Here is a 19,799-nt window from a genome sequence, read left to right as displayed (position 1 = left end):
CCGACCGACTTAAGCGCGGCCATGGGGCCAAGAGGCGCAAGCAATAAGGCTATTTTATGCTTATCTTGGAATGGAGCAGCGTTGGGGGCGTGCGTGCCCTCGTGTTGTGCTCCTGTCGCGCAGACTCTCGCTATAGACAACCAACCAACCACGGGCCTGCGAAGCCTTCATGCTGCAGTCGCCGAAGCGCCCAACCTCATGCCTCTTCGCTCACGACTGCCAGCTCACCCACCGCCACACCACGGATGGCGGATACTACCTCGCCGTTCGTGTCGCTCTCCTCTTCGGCTTTTGGCTGGACAGACCCTTCTCCACACTACCACCACGCTATGCCCACCAAGCTAACCTCTCCAGGCCACCACATCTCCCTCCAACCAGTCAAACTCGCGGCCACTCGATCGTCGCTGGGACCCTAACCGCCCCGGCCCTGACTAACGCACGCGAGCCATGGACCCCGCCGCCGTCACGCGTCGTCGGCGTCTGCCATGCTGGGCGTAGTCTGTTCGTGTCGCTCTCCTCTTCCCCGCGGAGAGACGAGTCGACTGCCTATCCGCCTGGTTATGCACGCGCCAGCCATCCTGGCCGCGGCTCCATGCGGAAAAACGGATGCTGCCGCTGCATCTGATCTCATTGCGCGTGTGCGGACATCCCGACCGCTCATCTCGTCTGATGCTTCCTCTGCTCGCTTCCGGGGAGAGATGGTTGGAAGCGTGGCAGGGGAAAAAGAAAAACCGGGTTCCCCGTGCATCCAGACTCGAGCGGAATCCTGCTGCAAGACGAGATGCGTCGACACGGCTTGCGGCCCTCTCAACACATCTACGCTCGAGCTGAAAGACCGAAATTCAGGTCTTCTCTTGATGGGTCCTCTTTCTTTCATCCCGGAGTACTGTGCCAGTCGCGCGAAAACGCATGGACGTACAGTACGTAGGAGCAGACTTTCACCCAACACTCCCCAAACCCTCTCCATCCATCCATCCATCCGGCAAAAAAGGCGAACCGACGCCTCTCTCGCCTCCTCGGTCCCAGACCAGACAACACGACCCTCTCTCTACACGACACGACACACCCCATCGCGTACACAGTTTCCCCAATCCCACGTCCTCGAAGCTCGTGTCCGCGGTATATTTAGCAGCCATCCCGGCGGCGATCAGGCTCGCTTATGGTGCTTGCGTGCATGAGATGATGGGATGAGGGGATCCCCGCCAGATGTGCGTTCCGCGCTCCGCGCTCCGCTGCGCCCCTGGCTAACCGACTACCAGAGAGAGTGAGTGAGAGAGTGGATGAAAGAGTGATGACTTCCACCGTACGGACAGACGCCTCCCGGTACTAGGGAGTCAACCTCGGCAAACATCGGCCGGCACGCCGGTAGATAGTGGCACCGGTCCATCAGTCGTTCGTCTTCTCGTTCGTCCGTTCATCCACTCGTTTGCGCGGTGGTGGTGCTGTCGTTCGTTACCAACAGACGCCTCGTCCGCCGCTGCCGCTCGTGACCCGGAACACGCGGCACCCAAGCGGGCCGGCGGCGCGTCAGACGTGGCACCCGTTTCTCATGGCCGTCTGTCTTCGTTGTGGTGTTACTAAAAAGGAGAATGCATTCGTCGCTTTCGTTTTCATCCACGCCGGGGTGGTGGATTTGGTGGTGATGCAGCTTCATCAGGAGGATCAAGACTGCCGGAAGCAAGCGCTCCGTCGCGTCGCTTAGATGTGGAAAGGTATCTACGTATTTTTGGATACGACGCACTGACCAAATCTTTTGCTCGTCAGAGCTAAAGCGTCGGGTGGCCGTTGCGCTCTGCCGTGGGTGCCATGGCTGTCTATGTATGAACATTTCAAGCATTGTTGAAATGTCCTCGAATTTTTGTCTCTAGGAGCTGAAAAGGTCAAGAAGAAGGGAGCGCGGCCCGCTATGCGGGGACTGTGTCGTTTTCTACTTTCTCTTTCCATCAAAGCGGTTCCATTCGGCTGCTCTGCTTTGGACTGCGGAGATGGTGTTCTTCACTGTGTGAAATTGCTGATCTGCAGTATCTGCACAGGAATCAGGACATTGACAAGTATCGGTTCTTTGGTGGCGCTGACTTCGACCACGCAGGAAACGAGACAAACAAGGCAAGTAAATTTGCCTTCTAGTCATGTTGACACAAAGCAGTCGCAGTCGGGCATGGCCAACATGATGTTCACTGGAAACGTGGGTCGCTTGCTGATGTCGAGAAGAGAAACAGGAGGCAACAAAGAGGCGTTTTATACCCACCGCATTCGTCCTCTCGTGATCTCTTCAACCGCGACGGTCCCATGACTACCCAAAACAGTCTTGCGCACGGTAAGAGACAAACGACGAATTTTCAGGTGCCATTACATCACTGGACCGCCTATAAAAGAACCTCCCCGCGCTCCTCATTCCTCCACAAGCATCCACGGCTTCAGAAACGTGTGCTCGCAATGACCATGGACTGCTCGGTCACAAAAATTGCGCGTCCAACTCGTACTGTGGTGGTTTGGAGAGATGTCTGCGAGCGAAAACCTACTCTTAGTCTCTGCTCTCTTTAGCAATGAGTCCGCAAAGTTGGATTTCCTCGTATGTCAATGGTCTTCCCCATGACGGTATAGTGATGGCATACGACTTCGGTTGCTCCAGATGGATGATGAAGAGTGATTGACAGTCTGGTCAAAGAGCTAGGCCGTTCACTCCTCCAGTCCCACGCGCGTGGATGGGAGCAGGAAAGGCGGAAGCAAGCAAGAAAGTAACACATTTCCCTTTCCTGTGAGGCCTTCCCAGTCGCCCTCATCAGGTCCTGTCGTTTCTCAGGCCGCCCAGAGCCTCCGCTTGCTGTCGTAAAAGACAGGAAGACTGCGAAAGACGGCAGGATTTTATACCCTTCGACTCACTGACCGCCGGTGAGCTACTGACCATGTGATTAGGAACGACCCACGTGCAGGACGTCGACGCAACCGCATGTGTCCTGCCCCTCGAAATACAAAAGCTCGCTGATTCTCTCAATGTCAGGACTGCTTCACTGCGCGACTTGCAAGCCCTAAGTGAAACAGCTTGCGTTTAAGGCAACTTGGTTGCTCGCGCATTTATGACGACGACACTCTTGCGGTGCGCCTGGGAGTCTTTCGCGTGACTGGGCTTAAGCAATTTTTAGGAAACGGGGGTGATGGTGTTGCTTCATCAAGCAACATTGATGGCAGACGTCATTGAGTTAGATGAATGAGCTACAGCCCACGACATTGACACCAAATCTTCCTGCGGAGCAAATCAATTATCCCAGGCAACAGAAAACAAAGAAGTGACACCGTTGTCACTGAATGAAAGAAGGCCACACAAGTGCTCAGGTCTGGTCCTCGAAGTCTCACAGCGAAAGCGGCAGTGTGCTTGCAGATGTAAAAGGAAGAGATGTGGCGAGGAGTGGAGCTTTTATAAGTGTCCATCAAGCAGGCAGCAGGCAACAGCCAGCCAGCCAGTCAGTCAGGCGCCCGTCCCCCAACGTGAGCGCTAACCATCCAGGGGCGAGCGAGTACGCCCACAAGGGTATAAAAACCACCGGCCCTTTCCTGTCTCCCCTCCTCTCCACTCCAACCATGCGGATTGACCAGTATAGGATCAGCACAAACGTTCTCTTTATTGACTGTTGGTTCAAAAGCCCAGACGACTTGTTGGCTTTTCTTGCAGCGCGAAATCAATGTTCACTTGGGGAGTGGTCGGATTGAGTTGAGTCCAAGTCTCGCAGAGATGAGAAAATTTGAGAAGCCGAGTTGCGGCTTCAGGTGTGAGTGATGCTCCGCTACAGTGCTTCTCAATGACGACGGAAGACAACTCCCAAAACTGACGCTTTGCGCAAGGCTGGAATACTTACCCCTGAGCCGAAAACTGGGGTCAAGATAGACAAAGAAGCGAGGCACAGAGTGCATTCTTCTTGGTTTGTAGCCAAGAAGAGTCAATCACAAGCAACACGTCATGTCGCTGTGCCTGGTGCAGCTGGTTGTGCAAGGGAAGAAAGTGGCAAGACGGGGAGCTTTTATACCTGTCCATCCAGCAGGCAGCCAGCCAGTCAACCAATGGGCCAGTAGGCTTTCTTCCCATGTAAGCACTGACCATCCAGGGCAAGCGAATTCGACAGCGGGAGTATAAAATCCCCTGCCCCTTTCCTGCATCCTCCCTCTCCAACCTCGCGGATCGACCACCATCTGGCTGGACCCCTCAGGCTACAAAAACCCACGACTGGTTTTTGTCAAATGCCGCTGAGAAGCAGCGACTCGGGCTTCGGGAGGCTTGCGCGAGCAGAGCGTTCTGGTTGAGTCGAGTCAGAATGTAAGTCTCGCGGGGTTGAGATAGCTTAAGGAAAAGCTGAGTTGCGGCTTCTTGTGCAAATGATGCTCTGCTGCATTACTTCTCAATGATGACGGACGACAGCTCCTGAAACCAGCTTGTAGAGCAACTTCGGTGTACTCACCTTCCCCTAAGCTGAAAGCTGGGTTCAAGACAGACGAAGAAGCGAGGCACAAACCAGTCATTTCTTCTCGTGGTTTGGGGCCGGAAAGTGAGTGCTGCTCAAGTTTTGTCATGGCGCCTCAAGCCAAACTGCGCTGGATGTGGATGTGGAAAGAGAGGAGCAATGTGGGAGGCTTTTATACCCTGTCCGTCCGTTGCTCTGCTACTGATCACTGGTCCTTGAGGACTGCATCACGGCCTTGAGCGCATTTGGTGGCGAGCATTGTTACTTCTCAATGATGACGGACGATCACCCCAAAAATAGACTTTTCGGCAACTTTGGAGTGCTTACCACTGAGCTAAAAGGAGAAGTCAAGACAGACAGAGCAAGGAGGCACAAACAAGTCTAGTCTTCCCATGGTTCGAGGCCAAAGAGTGGGTACCGTCCTTAGTTCGTTTCATGACGCCTCGAGCCGGACTGCGCTGGATGTGGATATGAAAAGAGAGGAGGAAGATGGGGAGATTTTATAGCCCGTCCGTCGCTTTGCCACTGATCACGAGCACTCGGCATTGATAGTCCAGCTGCCAAAGACATCACAGCCCGAATGTGCAGATCACGCGCGTCCCAGTCGGTCGTTTGTCCCTTTCTTCTCCCGGGGGGCGAGTACAAAAGACCCCGCTCCTGCTCTCTTCCTACCTCCACCACCGCGCCGCCAGAGGTTTCAGGCACCGTATGCCTTGTCGACCCACTACTGTGGCTTTCTTTCGCGCCTTTACGCTAACATTACTCTTTCTCCTGTTTGTCTCGAGCAGTCCAGGCAACCACGTCGGAATCTGCGGGACACCGACTGCTCCCGTGAAATCGTGGTGCTCTGCGTCATTATGCAGAAGTGATGGTCTGCCACCGCAAACCGCCGAAGCACCCGACACCTCTGGACTTGGAAAGCTGCACCCCACCGACGCCAACACAAAGTGTATGTGGGATCGGTTGACGTTCACCAGAACAGTTACTTGTCCAGCTTCGGGGCTCTTCTCCCCCAGCCAGACAAGCCACGATGTCGCAGATGCAAGACCGGAGAAGTGGTGAAGTGAGGAAGGTTTTTATACCCCTGATCTACCCGCTCGTCACCGCCCACTTTCGCGTAGAAGTGACGTGGCGATCACAAAACTGCCCAAAAACGCAGGAATCACGCGCCGCTTTTCCTCCGGCCGAACCAAGATAAATTCCCCCCTCCCGCCCTCCTCTTGTTCTCGGCTTCTGCATCAGCTTCGCCAAGCGCGTTGAAGCAGAAGTCTTCCTTTGCTGGCTCACTTGCGCTGCTACGGATACATCGATTGCAACACACTCTTTTGTCCGCTGGCTGGGTGTGTTACATCTTTGACGACAGCTCATCGCCGTCTCTCGGTCGCGCAGCGCAGGCCGCAGCGCGAGGTGTTGGTCGTCTCCAAGAAGTATAAATGACGAGAAATATCACCAGAAAACAGTGAGGGCAACAAACCTCTATGACATGTGCTCTGCAACACTTACTCCATCCACATGCAAGGAATGAATAAGAGAAAGACAGGGAAGAAAATACAGCCAGTATGCCCGCGAGGCGGAAGAGTGAGACTTCCCTCTGGCTATAGAGATGCCTGGCGCGCTCTTGTCCTGCCATTTGCGTTGCGGCTTAATAAAAGGGGGGACGATGTAAGGTGAAGCAGGAGGGACGGGGTTTTTATACTCCTGATCCCCTACTTTTCCCCCACGAGTGACGCAGCGATCAGCTGCAGTTATCACGCGCCGCTTTTCCTCTGGCCGAACCGAGTATAAAAGCTCCTCCCTCTCCTCCTGATTCTCAGCTTCTGTATCAGCTTCACCAGACACATTTAAAGCGGAAGTCTTCCTTTGCTGGCTCACTTGCGCTGCTGCCCATAATGGACCATTTAATCCATTTCACTTGTGTCCGCTGCTTGGGCTTGACCCACTTTTGACGACGGCAATTCACTTCTAGCTCGTCCCCGTCTCACGGTCGCGCTACGCAGCTTAAGGTGCTGACCGTCTTCATGAAGTACTTATGATGAGAACCAGCACCAGGTAGCAGTGAGCGCATCAAGTCTCCCTAGCTCTGCGACACTCACTCCATCCACACGCAAGGAATAGGCGAGAGAAAGACAATGAAGAAATCGCAGTCAACATGCTTGCGAGCGACGGCAGTGGGACCTAATCTCTGATGGAAGAGACATCTGGCGTGCCAGTCGCCGTTGATGCAAGAGGGAAAGAAGGGAAAGCCGGAGAGGCGGGTTTTTATACCTGTCGAATCGATGCCAACCGACCACTCAGTCCCACTGGAGTGACGTCACAGCGACTGACCACATGATCGTCCTCCGCCTAACGACTAGGTATAAAAGCTCATCGCTCTTCTTCCTATTCGCAGCTTCTATATCTGCTGTCCTACGCAAGCGTAGCTAAAGCATCTACTTCTGATGCCAAATGCATCCTGACTTGCGCTTCTGCGTGAACTCATCATCGCAACTGTGACTTTTTTATCCGGTTGGCGTTTTCCATACATCTTAAGCCAAGGCAAGGCAGCAACTCACTTTCAGCTCCTCAACGCGTCTACTAACCTCTATTGCACAAAACTTACTACCTTTATAATGCGCCAATAACAGCAAACAGCATTGCCATATCACGAAGACTATCATCTCGATTCTTTGGCGCAGCAAGGACCAACATGCCATTGCCACCGGAATGAATGGGAGGGAGACAAGAAACAGACAAACACAGTCGGCTCATCTCATTAGCCTTTCAAGTGTTGCGTTCTTCTGATGGCTCAACCATTCGGCCATGTGTCGCCAGTCGCGTTGCGGCTTTGTACGAGAGAAAAGAGGAAAGGTGAGCAGGAGAGAAGGAGGTGCTTTATACCTGTCCGCCCATCGACGCGCTCACCATTGCCCACTTCCTGATGTAGTGGTGAAGTAGTGATCATGAGACTGGAAAATAATGTGGCTATCACATGGCTTCTTTGCTCTGGCTGGGTCGAGTATAAAGCTCCATCCTCTTCCCCTTGCTCTTCGCTTGTGCATCTGCTTCACCAGACGCCTCCGAAGCCCGGAAACGCCAGTGTCAAACTCGAACTTGACTGGGTCTGCTGCCTTTTCTTGGATTGATATCTACACTTTTGTCTGCTGTCTGGATCTGGCGCTGCTTCGCCACTACAAATCCACTTCTCGCACCTTGATGCGTCTACTCCACTTCATATCACACGATGTTGGCGACCTTCGTGATGCCTCAATAATGGAGAAACGCATCACTCAATCACATTAACGCCACGCCCCGACTCCCCAACTCCTCTGCCGCAAGTGACAAGCTCGGCCTGACCCTAGCAATGAATGAGAGAAAAAGAGAGAGAGACACACAGGCTCACAGTGTTCAGATTCTCGATCGTCAGTTTACCACGCTGCGCCGCATGGGCAGACCAGCCAAGTGCGCGACGCTCCTGTGGCTTCTGCACAAGTCTCATGGGGGCTTGCTGAGGCCCTTGGGAGTAGTAGAACGAAGGAAGAGGACGCAAGGCCTTTTTTTATACCTTCATCCCAGGTACGTGTCCACGCACGTACGCATCCATGCGTCAATTTAACCACGTGCTCCCATTATCATAGCACCAAATCACAAGTACATGGTAGAGACTTCATCATCATCATCATCACAACTCATCCATTCATTCATTCGCTTCGTGCGCTCTCGCTCTCGCTCTCGTCCACAACAACCACATCAAGCACCTCGCCTTTCTCTACCGGGCTCCCGACGTGCCAAAATCCCGCGAACGGCCAACGGGCGTTGGGATCGCCAACCGTGACAAACACGATGGTGGTCGCCATCTTCCCGCGCCCGGGTCAGCTTCACAGCCCGTCTTTTTTGTGATGCCCGGATGGCATTGTCTCTGGTATCCTTTTTCCACCACTGAGCTGAAGAATGTTCCAAAACGCCAAAGAAAAAACAAATCAAGGAACCCCCTCCTAGCCGCGATTGCAATCGCCAAAGACAAAGAATTCGAATTTTTTTTTGACTGGACTCGTTGGGAGGGAGACCGAATGGAACAAACGCCAAACTCACTCACTCTACCGGGCCAAAGACACCAGCTACTAATCAAGACGGACAGTGTGGCGAAACGACATCTCCTGAACCCAACAACCAATACGAACACGCAAAAAGGGAAAAAGGGGAACCACAAAGGGTTTGTTGATCTAAAACAGGTATCCAAGAAAAGGGGATAAAGAAGTAACATAAAGGAAGGGAAAAGGGGGTATATCAGGAAAGTTTTTAAAAAGGCGTGATGGAGCGTAAACGTGATGGCGGAGCGTAAAAGCGTGGACATAAGGTAGGTTTCGACATCTCAAAGCATCGAGGAGGAAAGATGGAAATCGGGAACAGGGGGGAAGGATCGCGGTGTTTGGGCGACGTGCGATGGCGAAAGACTTGTCGTGAGAAAGATGGGAACAGGACATTTTTGCGCTCTTTCTCCGTCTCGGTGCCGTGAGGAACTGGTTTTGATGAAGATGAGAACGAGACGTTTTTGCGCGTTTGTTCCGTTTCGGTGCCGTTCAGGCGCCGTCCGTTGGCCGGCCCAGTGCCGACCCTGTCGCTGCTGCTTCCATTGAGAGCATTGGAGAACGAACTACAGACCAATAGCAGGTTGACGACGTGGCCGCGTAGTTGAGACGCCGGCCCGGGTTTTCATTCTTTCGCCTGCCCACCAGGTAGGGGCTCGCAGAAACAGCCGTTGTGGCCGTGGTGTCGTGCTGCTCTCAACGTCGGCATCTTCGGATTGGCCGGATGGCGGCGGACGGGAGCTGAAAGCGGCGGCTGGACGACAGTGTCGTAGCCGCGGCGCGAAGCGACCGTCATGCCACGTTTCAACAAGAAATCGAGCGCGCTGCGATGGTGACCTGCAAAGGGAGGAGGGACGGGGCGGAGTGGAGTGGAGCGGAGACGGACTCCTGGCCCAACGACCATCAACGTCCACCCCGTTCATTCCAAGCCCATCTCAAATCAGCTCGTCTGCGCTCCCCGCCCTCGCGCTCTCCTCAATCGCCCGCCACACAAAGTCTTCCTCAAACACCGGGCCCTGCCCGTTGCACCTCGCGGCGCCACGCAAGCGCTCGCACACATCCGCCACGTCCACCGCGCCCTGCCGCACCGCCGGATGCGCCTGGATGAGATCCCACGTCGCACTCGCGCTGAGATGATTGCCAGAGCTGGCAGCGCCGACGATGGGGATGCGCGAGAGGATGGTGGCGCCGGGGCCGAGGCCGGTGGTGTTGACCTTGTGGGGGTCCTCAATCTTGGCCACGGTGACGACGTCGTCCTCGGTGGGCGAGGGCAGCGGATCGCCGCCGACGCCGCGCGCGTTGCCCGACGTCGCGCGCAAGATTTCGTTTTCCGTCTTGGCGCGCTGCAGCAGCAGCTTGAGCCGCTCGTTGTCGCTCTGCAGCGAGTGCGTGCTTGTTTCCAGCGCGTTCAGCTTGGCCTCCAGCTCGCGGACGTGACGTTCCTTGCGCTCGCGAAAGGCGCGCTGCGCGGCGCGGTTTTGGGCCTTGCGGCGCGACTGGGCGGGCGTCAGGTTGGCGGTTGTCGAGGTCATGGTTCCTGAGGGCGTGGCCGCCGTGCCGGTGATGGACGAGGAGATGGACGGCCGTTTGATGAGCGTGTGCCCGCCGCTGGCCGATTCACTGTCATCATTGTCCGAGGAGCCGCTCCGGGTACGTGTGGGCGAGTGCGGCGGTAGCGCGAAGCCGGCGTCTGCGGGAGCAGCGGCGGGAGCGGCGGGAGGAGCAGCGGGCGCGGGCGGGAAGGATTGAGCATGTTGTGATTGAAACGGCGGGACGCGTGGTTGGGTAGAGTCGAGGTCGAGGTTGATGGCGCTGTCGACGCTGGTGGTGGGGTGTAGGGCGGTGGGGCCGGCGACGGCGGCGTGGTGGTGATTGGGCGGCGAGCCCGAGTGGAGGTTGTGAAAGTAGTGTTGTTGATGTTGGTGCAGAGGGAATTGGTCAAAGTGATGATGGTGGTTGTTGTTGTCCTGGGGCGGATTAGTGAGCAGCAGCCGAGGCTTCTCCACAAGAATACATACGTGGGGATTTATCTTGTGCTCGATGCCATCGTATGAAGGCGTGGGCGGCAAGCCCATGTAGTACTGCTGCTGGGGCGGGGCCGAAAAGTACGAGTAGTCCATGATGAAGTTGTAGAGAAGAAAGAGAAGAGGGCAGAGAGGATGGTGGTCTGGACGGAGGAAATGAAGGTGTCGGGATCGAAGCTTGGACGGCAGGCGGAACGAGGGGAACCAGGCGGACGGTGGTCGAAATATAGTTGGACGTGGTTGTTTGGTCAGCGGTCGACCGTCGAGATGGAATAAGGCTGAGAGGAGGAGAAGAGTGCAACCTGCAACCCAAGAGCATTGTTGTTGTACTGTAGTCGCTGCCGGTCAGTCAATTATCCGTCCGTGATGTTGCGCACCCCGTCGTCAGTCGTTTGGTGGCCATGACGCTGCCATATAAATCCCTGCAGCTGATCCAGCCGCCCATGGCCACTGCATCTGACCGGACCCAAAACGAAACATGCAGTATACAACGTACAACGAAACGTGTATCATCTACTCAGTACTCCAAAAAGAAACACCGCTACTTGGTCACTTGGAGCCCAAACCAAACGGCCTCTGATTCCCCTGTAGTCGACCTTCCCCAGCATCCCCCTGGAAAATATATAAACCCCCACGCCCACCACGACCACCGCGCCCAGCTCCGTCTCCGTCTCCGCCTCCGTGCCCGCCTCCGCCCTACCCCAACCCATATGCATGCCCAACCCGCATCTCCCATATCGCCGACCAAGTTACTTCTCCACCGCCAACTCGCCTCGCACTGCACCGACGTTCCATGGAGAGCCGCCGGCCGATGTCTTTCTCTTTCCACCGTTGGTTGTGTAACGCGGGCAAGCTAGGTTAGGCTTTCCCCGACCAACCGAACTCTCCGCCATAAACTCTCTCTTCTTTTTCCCTCTTCAGACCATTTGACACCATGCTCTATCCACCAATTCCTCGATTCGATAGCCAGTCTTTCCGGCTCATTCGCTGACTTCTGCCACTATGCCTGGTTTGGCAAATGCGTGGGCGGATGGACCGGCTTACCTGCTGTAGCCTAGGTCCTGCTGGGGTGTCAATCCACACGCGGATGAGCGGACGCGCGGGCGGTACGCTCGCGTTTTTTTGCTGACGCCGCGTCTCGAGCGTATTGTTACCACTGTTGATGGCTTGCTGCTGGCGGCCGGCGAGCGGCACAGACGCCTATAGGCAGGCAATCGGGCAGGCAGAAGTGAGGCTGTCTGCCCGGCTGACTGGCCAAGAAAGCGATCGATGACGGACCTGCCGGTACTCGAGGGGAAGTACCAGGTACCAGGAACAGAGGTCGTGGAAGTTTCCCGGTTTGATCATAAAGTGACTTTGTCGTAGGTGTTCGAAGTGATTGAGGATAGCCATGGAGGCTTTGTATTGAAAGACTCGACCATGTGATGCAGGATTTTAGCATCGGCCAATTCCGGCATTCAATTTGTGGTTGAACGAGGTATCAGCGTCCCCTCAACAATGCTTGACTCTTGGAGTAGAACGACGAGAAGGAAATTTTAGCAGCACAAACAACAAATTGTTCCGACCCCTCCCCGCAAACCATCAGTTGAGGCCTGTGACAAAGCCAGCATACCTGCGCGCCACCAACAAGCCGCAGTAGACAGACACCAAATCCATGATTTCAGCATGAGATAGGAGAGCATGCCTTGGGACGTGGCGTCAGTGCATTGATATATGTCGAGACTTTTTGAAAGAAGCAAGGCTGGCGGACAGCGGCCACCAGTGAATACCTGCAACAGAGCGAGAGGCTACTTCCGCGAGGTGCGTAACTCCCACGCTGGGCATCGGAAAATGGCCCTGGATGCGGCAGAATCCGGAATATGGGCCATAGCCAGACGCTGGCCAAGAACCCAGGTCAACATCAGGGGGTACAGATAAATGAAGACTCCTGCCTCCAGATGTCCAGATCAACCCGCCGCTCACGTACGTCCAAGTACGGCAGAAGTACACGCATGGGCATCACATCGCGGCATGACGTGCGTGCCATGGATTCGCGCATCATCACCAGTGCAGCGACGCGCCCCATGTTTGCCGGAGCCGTCTCACGCCGGACGAAAGCCAACCAACGCCGCCAGCAGCCAGGCTCGAGCACGCTCGACATGAGGCTGAAACCCGCGCTTGCGTGGTCTGCGCGCCTCGCGGGCTGCTGCATCGACTCCGCGCCACGCCGGGGACGAACGGCGGAATGAGTGGTGGAATCAGAGCGGGCGAGGTCAGGTGGACGGCGGAGCGTGGGCGAGGCGGAGGTGGAGGCTGAGGGTGAAGATGCGCAGTGTGACGCCGCAGGAGGGGAAGGACAGGGGAGAGCGCGACCAACATGTGGTCAGCATCGGAGGAGGCCAATGGCGAAGGCGATGTGGTGTTTGAGGCTGGAGAGGCTGCTTTGTACATGTTCGGTTGTTTACGCGCAGGCCCACGTGTGCGGTTGAGTAGATGGCCTCGCGCTTGAGAGGAGTTCGTCAAGGGGCCAAAACGGGTAGTCGCATGCATGAAGATGTCGATGCGGGGATGTGATGGGGACAAATGCTGGTAGCTGAATTTGATGCTCGACGACTGTGAAGTCTGGGCCGCCAACACCACAGGGATCATTCGATAAAGGGGCAAAGCAGTTGCGATTCCGGGGGGGCGCGGTGTTTGCGGCGCGGTTGATGCAGGTCGGGCAGTACTACTTCAGCACGGCGAGCTGCCAAAACCATGTTGATTGCAGTCCTCTCTCATCTTTCAACCGCAACAACAGCCCAGCGAGCATGATCCTGCCGTGAGTCTGAGCCCATTTCTTCTGCTCGAGGTTTCGGGATATATTCGACGTCATACGATACACATCTTCATTGGAAGCTGTCCTGGCTTGTGATATCACCGTAATTCCAAGTCAGCGCGAGTCGGCCGAGCATGGTGTTGTGGTGTGTCGCCGGAGGTCGTTTGCCAGAAGGAATCAGTGAGGCGTGCAAAGTTGAGGGCAGGTGATCAGAAAAGATGGCGGTGCCCAACCTTTGATGAAGGGGATTTGTGAGTAGGACAAAGATGTTGAGTGTCAGCAAGCTGAATGGATACTTTGCCAGTAGGCCATGGCCGTGGAGCGCACGGTGAGCTCGAGGAGGGGCATGGGCACAGGTCGACCATATTGCTTGCAGGCTGCTTGATTTTTCTTGTGTATTCGGACCAACTTATTTTGCGCTCTAGGAACCCTTTCGGGATTGTCAGACGCTTCCCGGTATCGGTTCAATGTCGATGACGGCAAAAAGTTCTACCCCTGGGTATTTCGAGCGGACGAATTCGGCTCTGTGGCCAGGAGCTCCAAGGCTCAAGTCCGATAGGAGCTCGAGAGTCAAACGAGACTCATCAACGAACACTTTGCGTCGGTATCTCGCCTCAATCCCAATCGCTGTCCTCGTCATCGTCGTTTCGAGATTGGCGAATCTTTTTGTTGTCATGCTCGTCGTCCTCGTCTTTGCGCTTCAAGCGGGGATCGGAGTGTTGCAGCGCGCCAAGGTCCAGCAGGAGCTTTTTGAAATCTGCGCATGGTTAGTCTGGTACGAGCGGTCAAGGACGAGCAGTGAGCCTTACGTTCCACCGACGTCCGCGGGCCGTTAAGCTCCCTCAGCGTCACAATCTGCCTCTTGATATCGCCGTCCTTGTAAATCAAGACCGTGGGGCAGTTCTTGTCCGGGTATCCCTCGATGCACAAGTTGCCGCGCATCTTGCAAAACTTGATGTCTCCAAACTCCCGCGCAAGCTCCCGCCACAATTCTTCCGCAACCCGCGATTCGACATTCGAGTCGGCTGCCGTCAGAAGGACAAAGACCCATGCCTTTTGTGAAGCTTCCGTCACCTCGCGCGAGTAGTCTGGCTTTTGGATGGGGTAGACTTGGTTGAAGACTGACGCATTCGAAATGGAGGAGAGTTCGGCCATTCGCTTCTTCCTGTTGGACGTCAGACAGGTCGGAAAAGGGGGAAGGCTCAGCGCACCTGTACTGCTCGAGAAAGTCCTCATCCTCTTCATCTTCTAGTTCTGCCAGCTCATCCAAGTCCTTGCCCTCTAGTCTGTTCTCATGCGCCAGCCTCCTTGCCTCGACGAGGGCTTCTTCAATCATGGGCGTTGGCGAGGGAGGCTTTTCTGGAATGACTCCATGCTTGCGCAGAATGTCGTTCCTTCGACAGCGTCAGCATGCAGCTTGAGTTGACGCCAGAGCCACGTACCATTCTGTGTCCTCGTTCGGGTCGACTTCTACTGGAATTGGAACGTCGGGAATGTTCATCGTGGCGGCAAGATGTGGAGGATGTGGCGAGAAATTTCCAAGGTCCTTGGAGGCAGACAAGCTCTTCAACAATTCGAAGGGGTGTGTTGTAATTGCGAGCACAGCAATGTCGATGCCTGGTATAGCTTGAGCTTGCGTCGGGGGCTCGGGGGCTTCCCTCGCCTCCGCAAAGTGGTTGCCGCTAGCATGGTCCGTGCGCGACGAGTGGGCCTGACTCTCGGCCACCGCCTGGCAGACAGCTCCCATCACCACACCTCAAGGGTGAACATCATCCTCTCCCTTTGCAACATCTCCTCGCGCCCACCTCAACAAGGGACAATTCGCCGCCCGCATCCGAATCGCTCGTTTCCAATACATCGACTCTGCCAGCGTCACTGGCAGTCGCTCAGCTTCGTGTGTCGGCGGGCAGACGAGGACACCTATACCCCATACTTGAGGCCACGCACTCTCAGGTCGCCAGACGGCGCCCACCCGCTTCACCATGGAGTTCGACAAGAAGGATATGCCTAAGAGCTTGGGGGTTCTCGCTCGCGTGGATAAGTCCACAATCATGCAGGAAGGTGAGTCCCCACCCATTCAAGACTGCTGCAGGCCGTTGCAAATACTGGCTAACACTCAAAAGCTCGGAAGTTGAAAGATCCGAGAATCTCTCCGCTTGCAGGCCGCGAAATCATCGGCCAAGTCGCTCGTCTCTTGCTGAGCGGAGAAGAAAAATTGACATACGACGAAGTGGAAGACCTGGTCGTTGGCTCCATGTTCGTCTTTGATAAAAAACAACCTGGTTTGCAGCAGATTCTTCACTGGTTGGTAAAGGAACTCCCATCCGTCCCTCTTAAAGAAGGTCCCCCCTTCAAAAAGTTTGAAGAGACGGATTACTACACCATGTTCCCCAACTCGGTCTTGGAATATGCGGAAAACAGAAAGAAGAGTGATGGCAATGACAAGATAGTTCGGCCCAATGCCATCAGGGCTCTGTGCCGTCTTCATAACAATGTAAGAACAGAAATCCAAGAAGCAAAATCGCAATTGACCAAAAGCAGGCATCCAAGGCTCCAGAGTTCGCGAAATACGCTGGCACTGCCATGGTCGACCCCGACTCCAGCGTCCAGTCGGCTGCGCTCGTCAGCCTGTATCACACGCTTCCCTTTGGCACTCAACATATCCGAAGCTTGCAGGAACAGATCCAGGCGGTGTTTACTAAACCGAGAAGCTCGGGTTGCTGGGCGTGGCCGGAATACCATGCTCTGGGACTCGACTACCGCAGCCGCCTTGCACCCGAAATGCTTGCAAAAGACATCATTAGATCCGGCGACGGCAGTTTCAAGAACAAACGGAAGCTCCAAGGTCCCGCAGCGAAAATCTTCTTCTGCAGGATTGCGGCGGAGCTGGCAGAGAAGGGAAATTATCGATCGGGTTCGATCGAGTTTCTCAAGGAAATGTTGGACAGTTTTGAGTCGATCGAATACGACCCGACGATCACTGGTGACAAGGAATCTTTCGTCCTGAAGCGCTCCATGGTAGCGCTGGAAGCCGCCAAGACAATCTGCAGCATGGAAAATGTCGATCCTAGCACTCTCGATCTAGCTGTGCAGAAGCTTGTCGACATGGGAACTAACTCGCATCAAGCTATCAAGTTCGCGTCGATGCGAGCTCTGAGCACGGTTGCGAGCAACTACCCCAGCGTCGTCGGCAAGCACACCGACACCATTCGGAAACAAATGAAAAGCCCCAACAAGGATATTGGCAGTTTTGCGACGACAACGCTGTTGAAAATAGCGGGTGAATCGGACGTCGACAGCCTCATGAAGGATGTAGGGAGCCTCATGGCCACTGCCAGCAACGACTTCAAGGTCATCATGGTTGAGGCAGTCACCGCGCTGTGCCTGAAGTTTTCCAACAAAAAGACAGTGTTGGCTAAATTCCTTGGTGATTATCTCAAAGACGAAGGATCATTTGAATTCAAACGCGCCATGGTCGAGGGCATGTTTGACCTGGTCAGGTCCATTCCGGAGACCAAGGAAGATGTCTTGCTCCAGCTCTGTGAGTTCATTGAGGACTGCGAATACCCAGGCCTCACCATTCGTGTGTTGCACGTTGTTGGCTCAGAGGGTCCAAGCGTGAAGCGCCCCACTCTCTACATCCGCTACATTTACAACCGCTTGGTGTTGGAGAACGCGCTTGTCCGTGCAGCCGCCGTTACGGCCCTCTCCAAATTTGGTGTTGGCCAAAAGGATCCAGAGCTGAAGCGCAGTGTCCATGTCCTGCTCAGCCGTAGTCTGGACGATGACGACGATGAAGTTCGCGACCGAGCAGCTTTGAGTTTGAGGCTGATGGATGACGAGGATGAGAGCGCTCCCGAGCTCATCAGAAATGGTAAGGAAATCATGGCCCAAAATGAGCTTGGCTAACTTGACGGCAGACTCCATGTTTTCTCTTGCTGAATTTGAGGATCGGCTGGCCATGTACGTGTCAGCTGAGGATCGTGAGACTTTCAAGGAACCCTTTGACCTTTCTATCGTGCCTGTTGTCAGCAGAGAAAAGGCACGGTCGGAAATTCGCACCAAGAAGCTTCTCGGAAACACCCCAGTTCCCAAAACTCGTGCTCCCGAGTCGAAACCGTCTGTGCAACGTGGCGCGGATGCTTTGGCCTCGTCTGCCGCTGCAACCTCAACTTACATGAAGGAGATGCAGAGTTATCCGGATTTGGCCGCGTGTGGCAACCTTCTCAAGTCGTCGCCCGTCATTGAACTTACCGAGCCAAATACTGAGTATGTCGTCACTGCGGTCAAGCACATATTCATGGAACACATCGTCGTCCAATACAACATCACCAATACTTTGGACGACCATGCGCTTGTCGATGTCACGGTAGAAGTGACGCCGCAGGATGGGTCCGATCTCGAAGAGGGATACGTTTATTCAGTCCCTGAGCTCAGAACACAGCAGTCTGGTGCTGTGTATGTTAGGTTCAAGAAAGCCAATGGCGCCGAGGGCTTCGTTTCGGACAACCTCACAAATGTTTTACAGTTTACTCTGAAGGAAGTCGACCAGGAAGACGGGTACCAAGACGAATACCCAGTTGAAGACCTCACCCTCAACGTGGCAGACTTCGTCATCCCAGCATATGCCGGAAGCTTTGATCATGTTTGGGGACAGTCTTATGCAGACGAGGACACTCAGACTTTGCAACTCAGTCTGACAAAGATACAAGGTAAGCCGCCACACCGTCGCCAGCATGCGAGTAGAACTAATCCTATGCAGATGCTGTTGACCAAATTCCCGCGGCCCTCTCGCTCCAGCCACTTGATGGCACAGATATTGCTGCTAGCAAATCAAGACACGAGCTGAAGCTATTTGGAAAGACGGTGATGGGCGGCAAGGTCGCGGCCGACGTGAACATTGTGCGCTTGAGCGAAGGCGAATTTGCCATCAAGATCTCGGCAAAGTCCGAGGAGCAAGGTGTCGCCAAGTTGCTGGCGAATTGTTTGATGTAGAAAGGGCGGACTGCAGCAAAAAAATTGGGGTTGTTATTGGCAGTCTGGAGTGTCCTAGGTGCATAATTACAGCTGATACCAAATCAGACCGCGATTCAGATTCAGATCTGCATATGATGCGAATTGCCTTAAAAAAGTTAACTCAATTGCTCCTTTTCTGCTGGATGATCTCGCCTCGTCCTACGGTAATCTTGGGTACCTGTAGATGCACCGGTCAATTGACTGGACTAGATTGTCCACGCTGCCTTTGTCTAGGAACGCCTCTGTATCGCGGATACACCCCTCAATCTGAGTCCTTGCGCATTGAATCCTCGGGCAACCATCATGGGCTTCTCCTCTTCTAGCTCTCTCCTTCGACGACTTAGCTCGTGGCGCTCTTCTTCTACCCGCCTTGCTTCAAAGCGCGCCTGCTCGAGGTCGAGGCATTTCTGTTTGAGACGCTCCTGCTCCAAGTGCTCTTCCTCTTCAAGAATCGCCAGGTGCCGGTGGTATTCTTGGTACCGTGCGTCAATGTTTTCTTGTAGGCTTTCCAACTCTCCTTGCTGAAACTTTGCGAATCCAAATTTGTGCATCGTCGAGATCCATCGCATCAAATTGGCTTCCATCCTTTTCCTGCTGTTTGATAATCGCTGCGACGCGGTGAAGCTCTCTCGAAGAAAATCGTCGCACCTGACATAATTTTCCAAGATCTTGTTTCGAAGCACTAAGAGGTGTCCCGATAGGCTCAGAGTTGTCCACTTATCAACGTCGTATGAGTTCAGGAAAGTAACGTCGTCATACCACAAAATGAAGACGGCGACATAGTATCCAACGGAGAGGGCTTTGCCTGCGTTCCTATCAGAAAACTGAATCCACAGCCTCCTGGACTTTTCTGATTTTGGGTACCCGGAATCTAATTCTTCAGCGTCTCGGGCCGCCACTTGAGGATCAATCGTGACCGTTGCATTGAGGTTGGCGCCATGGTCCAATAGAATGCTTACGTACTGAAGCTGGTTGAGGGCTGCGCGTTGCAGGTATCTTTGCCAGATTGTCTCTCCTTTCCAGAATTCGTTCGGACCTTGGCAACCTGGCAGCTTCAGAATCTCTTCAACGGTAATGGCCTCGTCACTGACGCCCGCAACGCCACGTAAAACGCCGGACACTCCAGGACAGTGAGCTGATAGGCAAATGTCGAGTAACGGGCGGCCGCCAGGAGTGACCATACCACCAACTCGGGAGAAAAAGTAGTCTTTTAGTCCGAAGGAGAGATTGAAGATCACTTTGATGAAGATTTGTTCTTCCAAAGAGTCCCAATATCCCTTGAGTCCGCGCGTGTCGACTGATTTAGCCATGTCAAGCAGCCCATCGATGATGCAGTGCCACCAATGCTCGCCCTGCAAACTTTGGTTTTCGTTTTCGAGTTGTGCCAGCACCGTGATTGAATCCAACAGATTGTGGTGATACAATTGACTCTTGAAAAACACGCGAT

General features: G+C 54.5%; 10 protein-coding genes across 10 annotated transcripts; 5 read left to right on the top strand and 5 right to left on the bottom strand.

Moving 5' to 3' along the window:
- Positions 1–137: 137 nt before the first annotated feature.
- On the top strand, positions 138–1,568 carry BKA78DRAFT_36032 (uncharacterized protein). The gene is made up of 2 exons (XM_066892408.1): positions 138–1,208; positions 1,260–1,568. Exon 1 carries the CDS (start codon positions 486–488, stop codon positions 1,176–1,178), a length of 693 nt encoding a protein of 230 aa, XP_066740787.1. The 5' UTR covers positions 138–485; the 3' UTR covers positions 1,179–1,208; positions 1,260–1,568.
- On the top strand, positions 1,543–2,745 carry BKA78DRAFT_36059 (uncharacterized protein). Its single transcript, XM_066892417.1, has 3 exons — positions 1,543–2,106; positions 2,220–2,572; positions 2,669–2,745. The coding sequence occupies exons 1-2, from the start codon at positions 1,907–1,909 to the stop codon at positions 2,542–2,544; spliced, it is 525 nt and encodes a 174-aa protein (XP_066740786.1). The 5' UTR covers positions 1,543–1,906; the 3' UTR covers positions 2,545–2,572; positions 2,669–2,745.
- A 2,407-nt stretch (positions 2,746–5,152) lies between these two features.
- BKA78DRAFT_324341 (uncharacterized protein) lies at positions 5,153–5,684 on the top strand. The gene has a single exon (XM_066889276.1). It carries the CDS (start codon positions 5,163–5,165, stop codon positions 5,514–5,516), a length of 354 nt encoding a protein of 117 aa, XP_066740785.1. The 5' UTR covers positions 5,153–5,162; the 3' UTR covers positions 5,517–5,684.
- A 20-nt stretch (positions 5,685–5,704) lies between these two features.
- BKA78DRAFT_324340 (uncharacterized protein) lies at positions 5,705–6,225 on the bottom strand. The gene has a single exon (XM_066889275.1). The coding sequence runs from the start codon at positions 6,082–6,084 to the stop codon at positions 5,800–5,802; it is 285 nt and encodes a 94-aa protein (XP_066740784.1). The 5' UTR covers positions 6,085–6,225; the 3' UTR covers positions 5,705–5,799.
- A 1,866-nt stretch (positions 6,226–8,091) lies between these two features.
- BKA78DRAFT_35930 (uncharacterized protein) lies at positions 8,092–9,198 on the bottom strand. Its single transcript, XM_066892376.1, has one exon. It carries the CDS (start codon positions 8,782–8,784, stop codon positions 8,200–8,202), a length of 585 nt encoding a protein of 194 aa, XP_066740783.1. The 5' UTR covers positions 8,785–9,198; the 3' UTR covers positions 8,092–8,199.
- Positions 9,199–9,453: 255 nt separating this feature from the next.
- Positions 9,454–10,050, bottom strand: BKA78DRAFT_257110 (uncharacterized protein; the record flags this gene model as incomplete). The annotated part of the gene is made up of 1 exon (XM_066885156.1): positions 9,454–10,050. The coding sequence occupies one exon, from the start codon at positions 10,048–10,050 to the stop codon at positions 9,454–9,456; it is 597 nt and encodes a 198-aa protein (XP_066740782.1).
- A 740-nt stretch (positions 10,051–10,790) lies between these two features.
- BKA78DRAFT_35894 (uncharacterized protein) lies at positions 10,791–11,545 on the top strand. The gene has a single exon (XM_066892367.1). The coding sequence runs from the start codon at positions 10,944–10,946 to the stop codon at positions 11,397–11,399; it is 456 nt and encodes a 151-aa protein (XP_066740781.1). The 5' UTR covers positions 10,791–10,943; the 3' UTR covers positions 11,400–11,545.
- A 975-nt stretch (positions 11,546–12,520) lies between these two features.
- Positions 12,521–13,486, bottom strand: BKA78DRAFT_35908 (uncharacterized protein). The gene has a single exon (XM_066892370.1). The coding sequence runs from the start codon at positions 13,168–13,170 to the stop codon at positions 12,583–12,585; it is 588 nt and encodes a 195-aa protein (XP_066740780.1). The 5' UTR covers positions 13,171–13,486; the 3' UTR covers positions 12,521–12,582.
- Positions 13,487–13,950: 464 nt separating this feature from the next.
- On the bottom strand, positions 13,951–14,837 carry BKA78DRAFT_256732 (Phosducin family protein; the record flags this gene model as incomplete). The annotated part of the gene is made up of 4 exons (XM_066885119.1): positions 13,951–14,093; positions 14,146–14,501; positions 14,548–14,730; positions 14,779–14,837. The coding sequence occupies 4 exons, from the start codon at positions 14,835–14,837 to the stop codon at positions 13,951–13,953; spliced, it is 741 nt and encodes a 246-aa protein (XP_066740779.1).
- A 259-nt stretch (positions 14,838–15,096) lies between these two features.
- Positions 15,097–18,430, top strand: BKA78DRAFT_338530 (adaptin N terminal region-domain-containing protein). Its single transcript, XM_066890267.1, has 5 exons — positions 15,097–15,397; positions 15,460–15,830; positions 15,878–17,210; positions 17,257–18,048; positions 18,099–18,430. Exons 1-5 carry the CDS (start codon positions 15,319–15,321, stop codon positions 18,329–18,331), a joined length of 2,808 nt encoding a protein of 935 aa, XP_066740778.1. The 5' UTR covers positions 15,097–15,318; the 3' UTR covers positions 18,332–18,430.
- Positions 18,431–19,799: the final 1,369 nt, after the last annotated feature.

This window comes from Phyllosticta capitalensis (assembly GCF_038381095.1).
Source record: "Phyllosticta capitalensis strain CBS 128856 chromosome Unknown BKA78scaffold_10, whole genome shotgun sequence".
Classification (NCBI taxonomy): domain Eukaryota; kingdom Fungi; phylum Ascomycota; class Dothideomycetes; order Botryosphaeriales; family Phyllostictaceae; genus Phyllosticta; species Phyllosticta capitalensis.
This window is presented reverse-complemented; position numbering and strand designations above follow the sequence as displayed.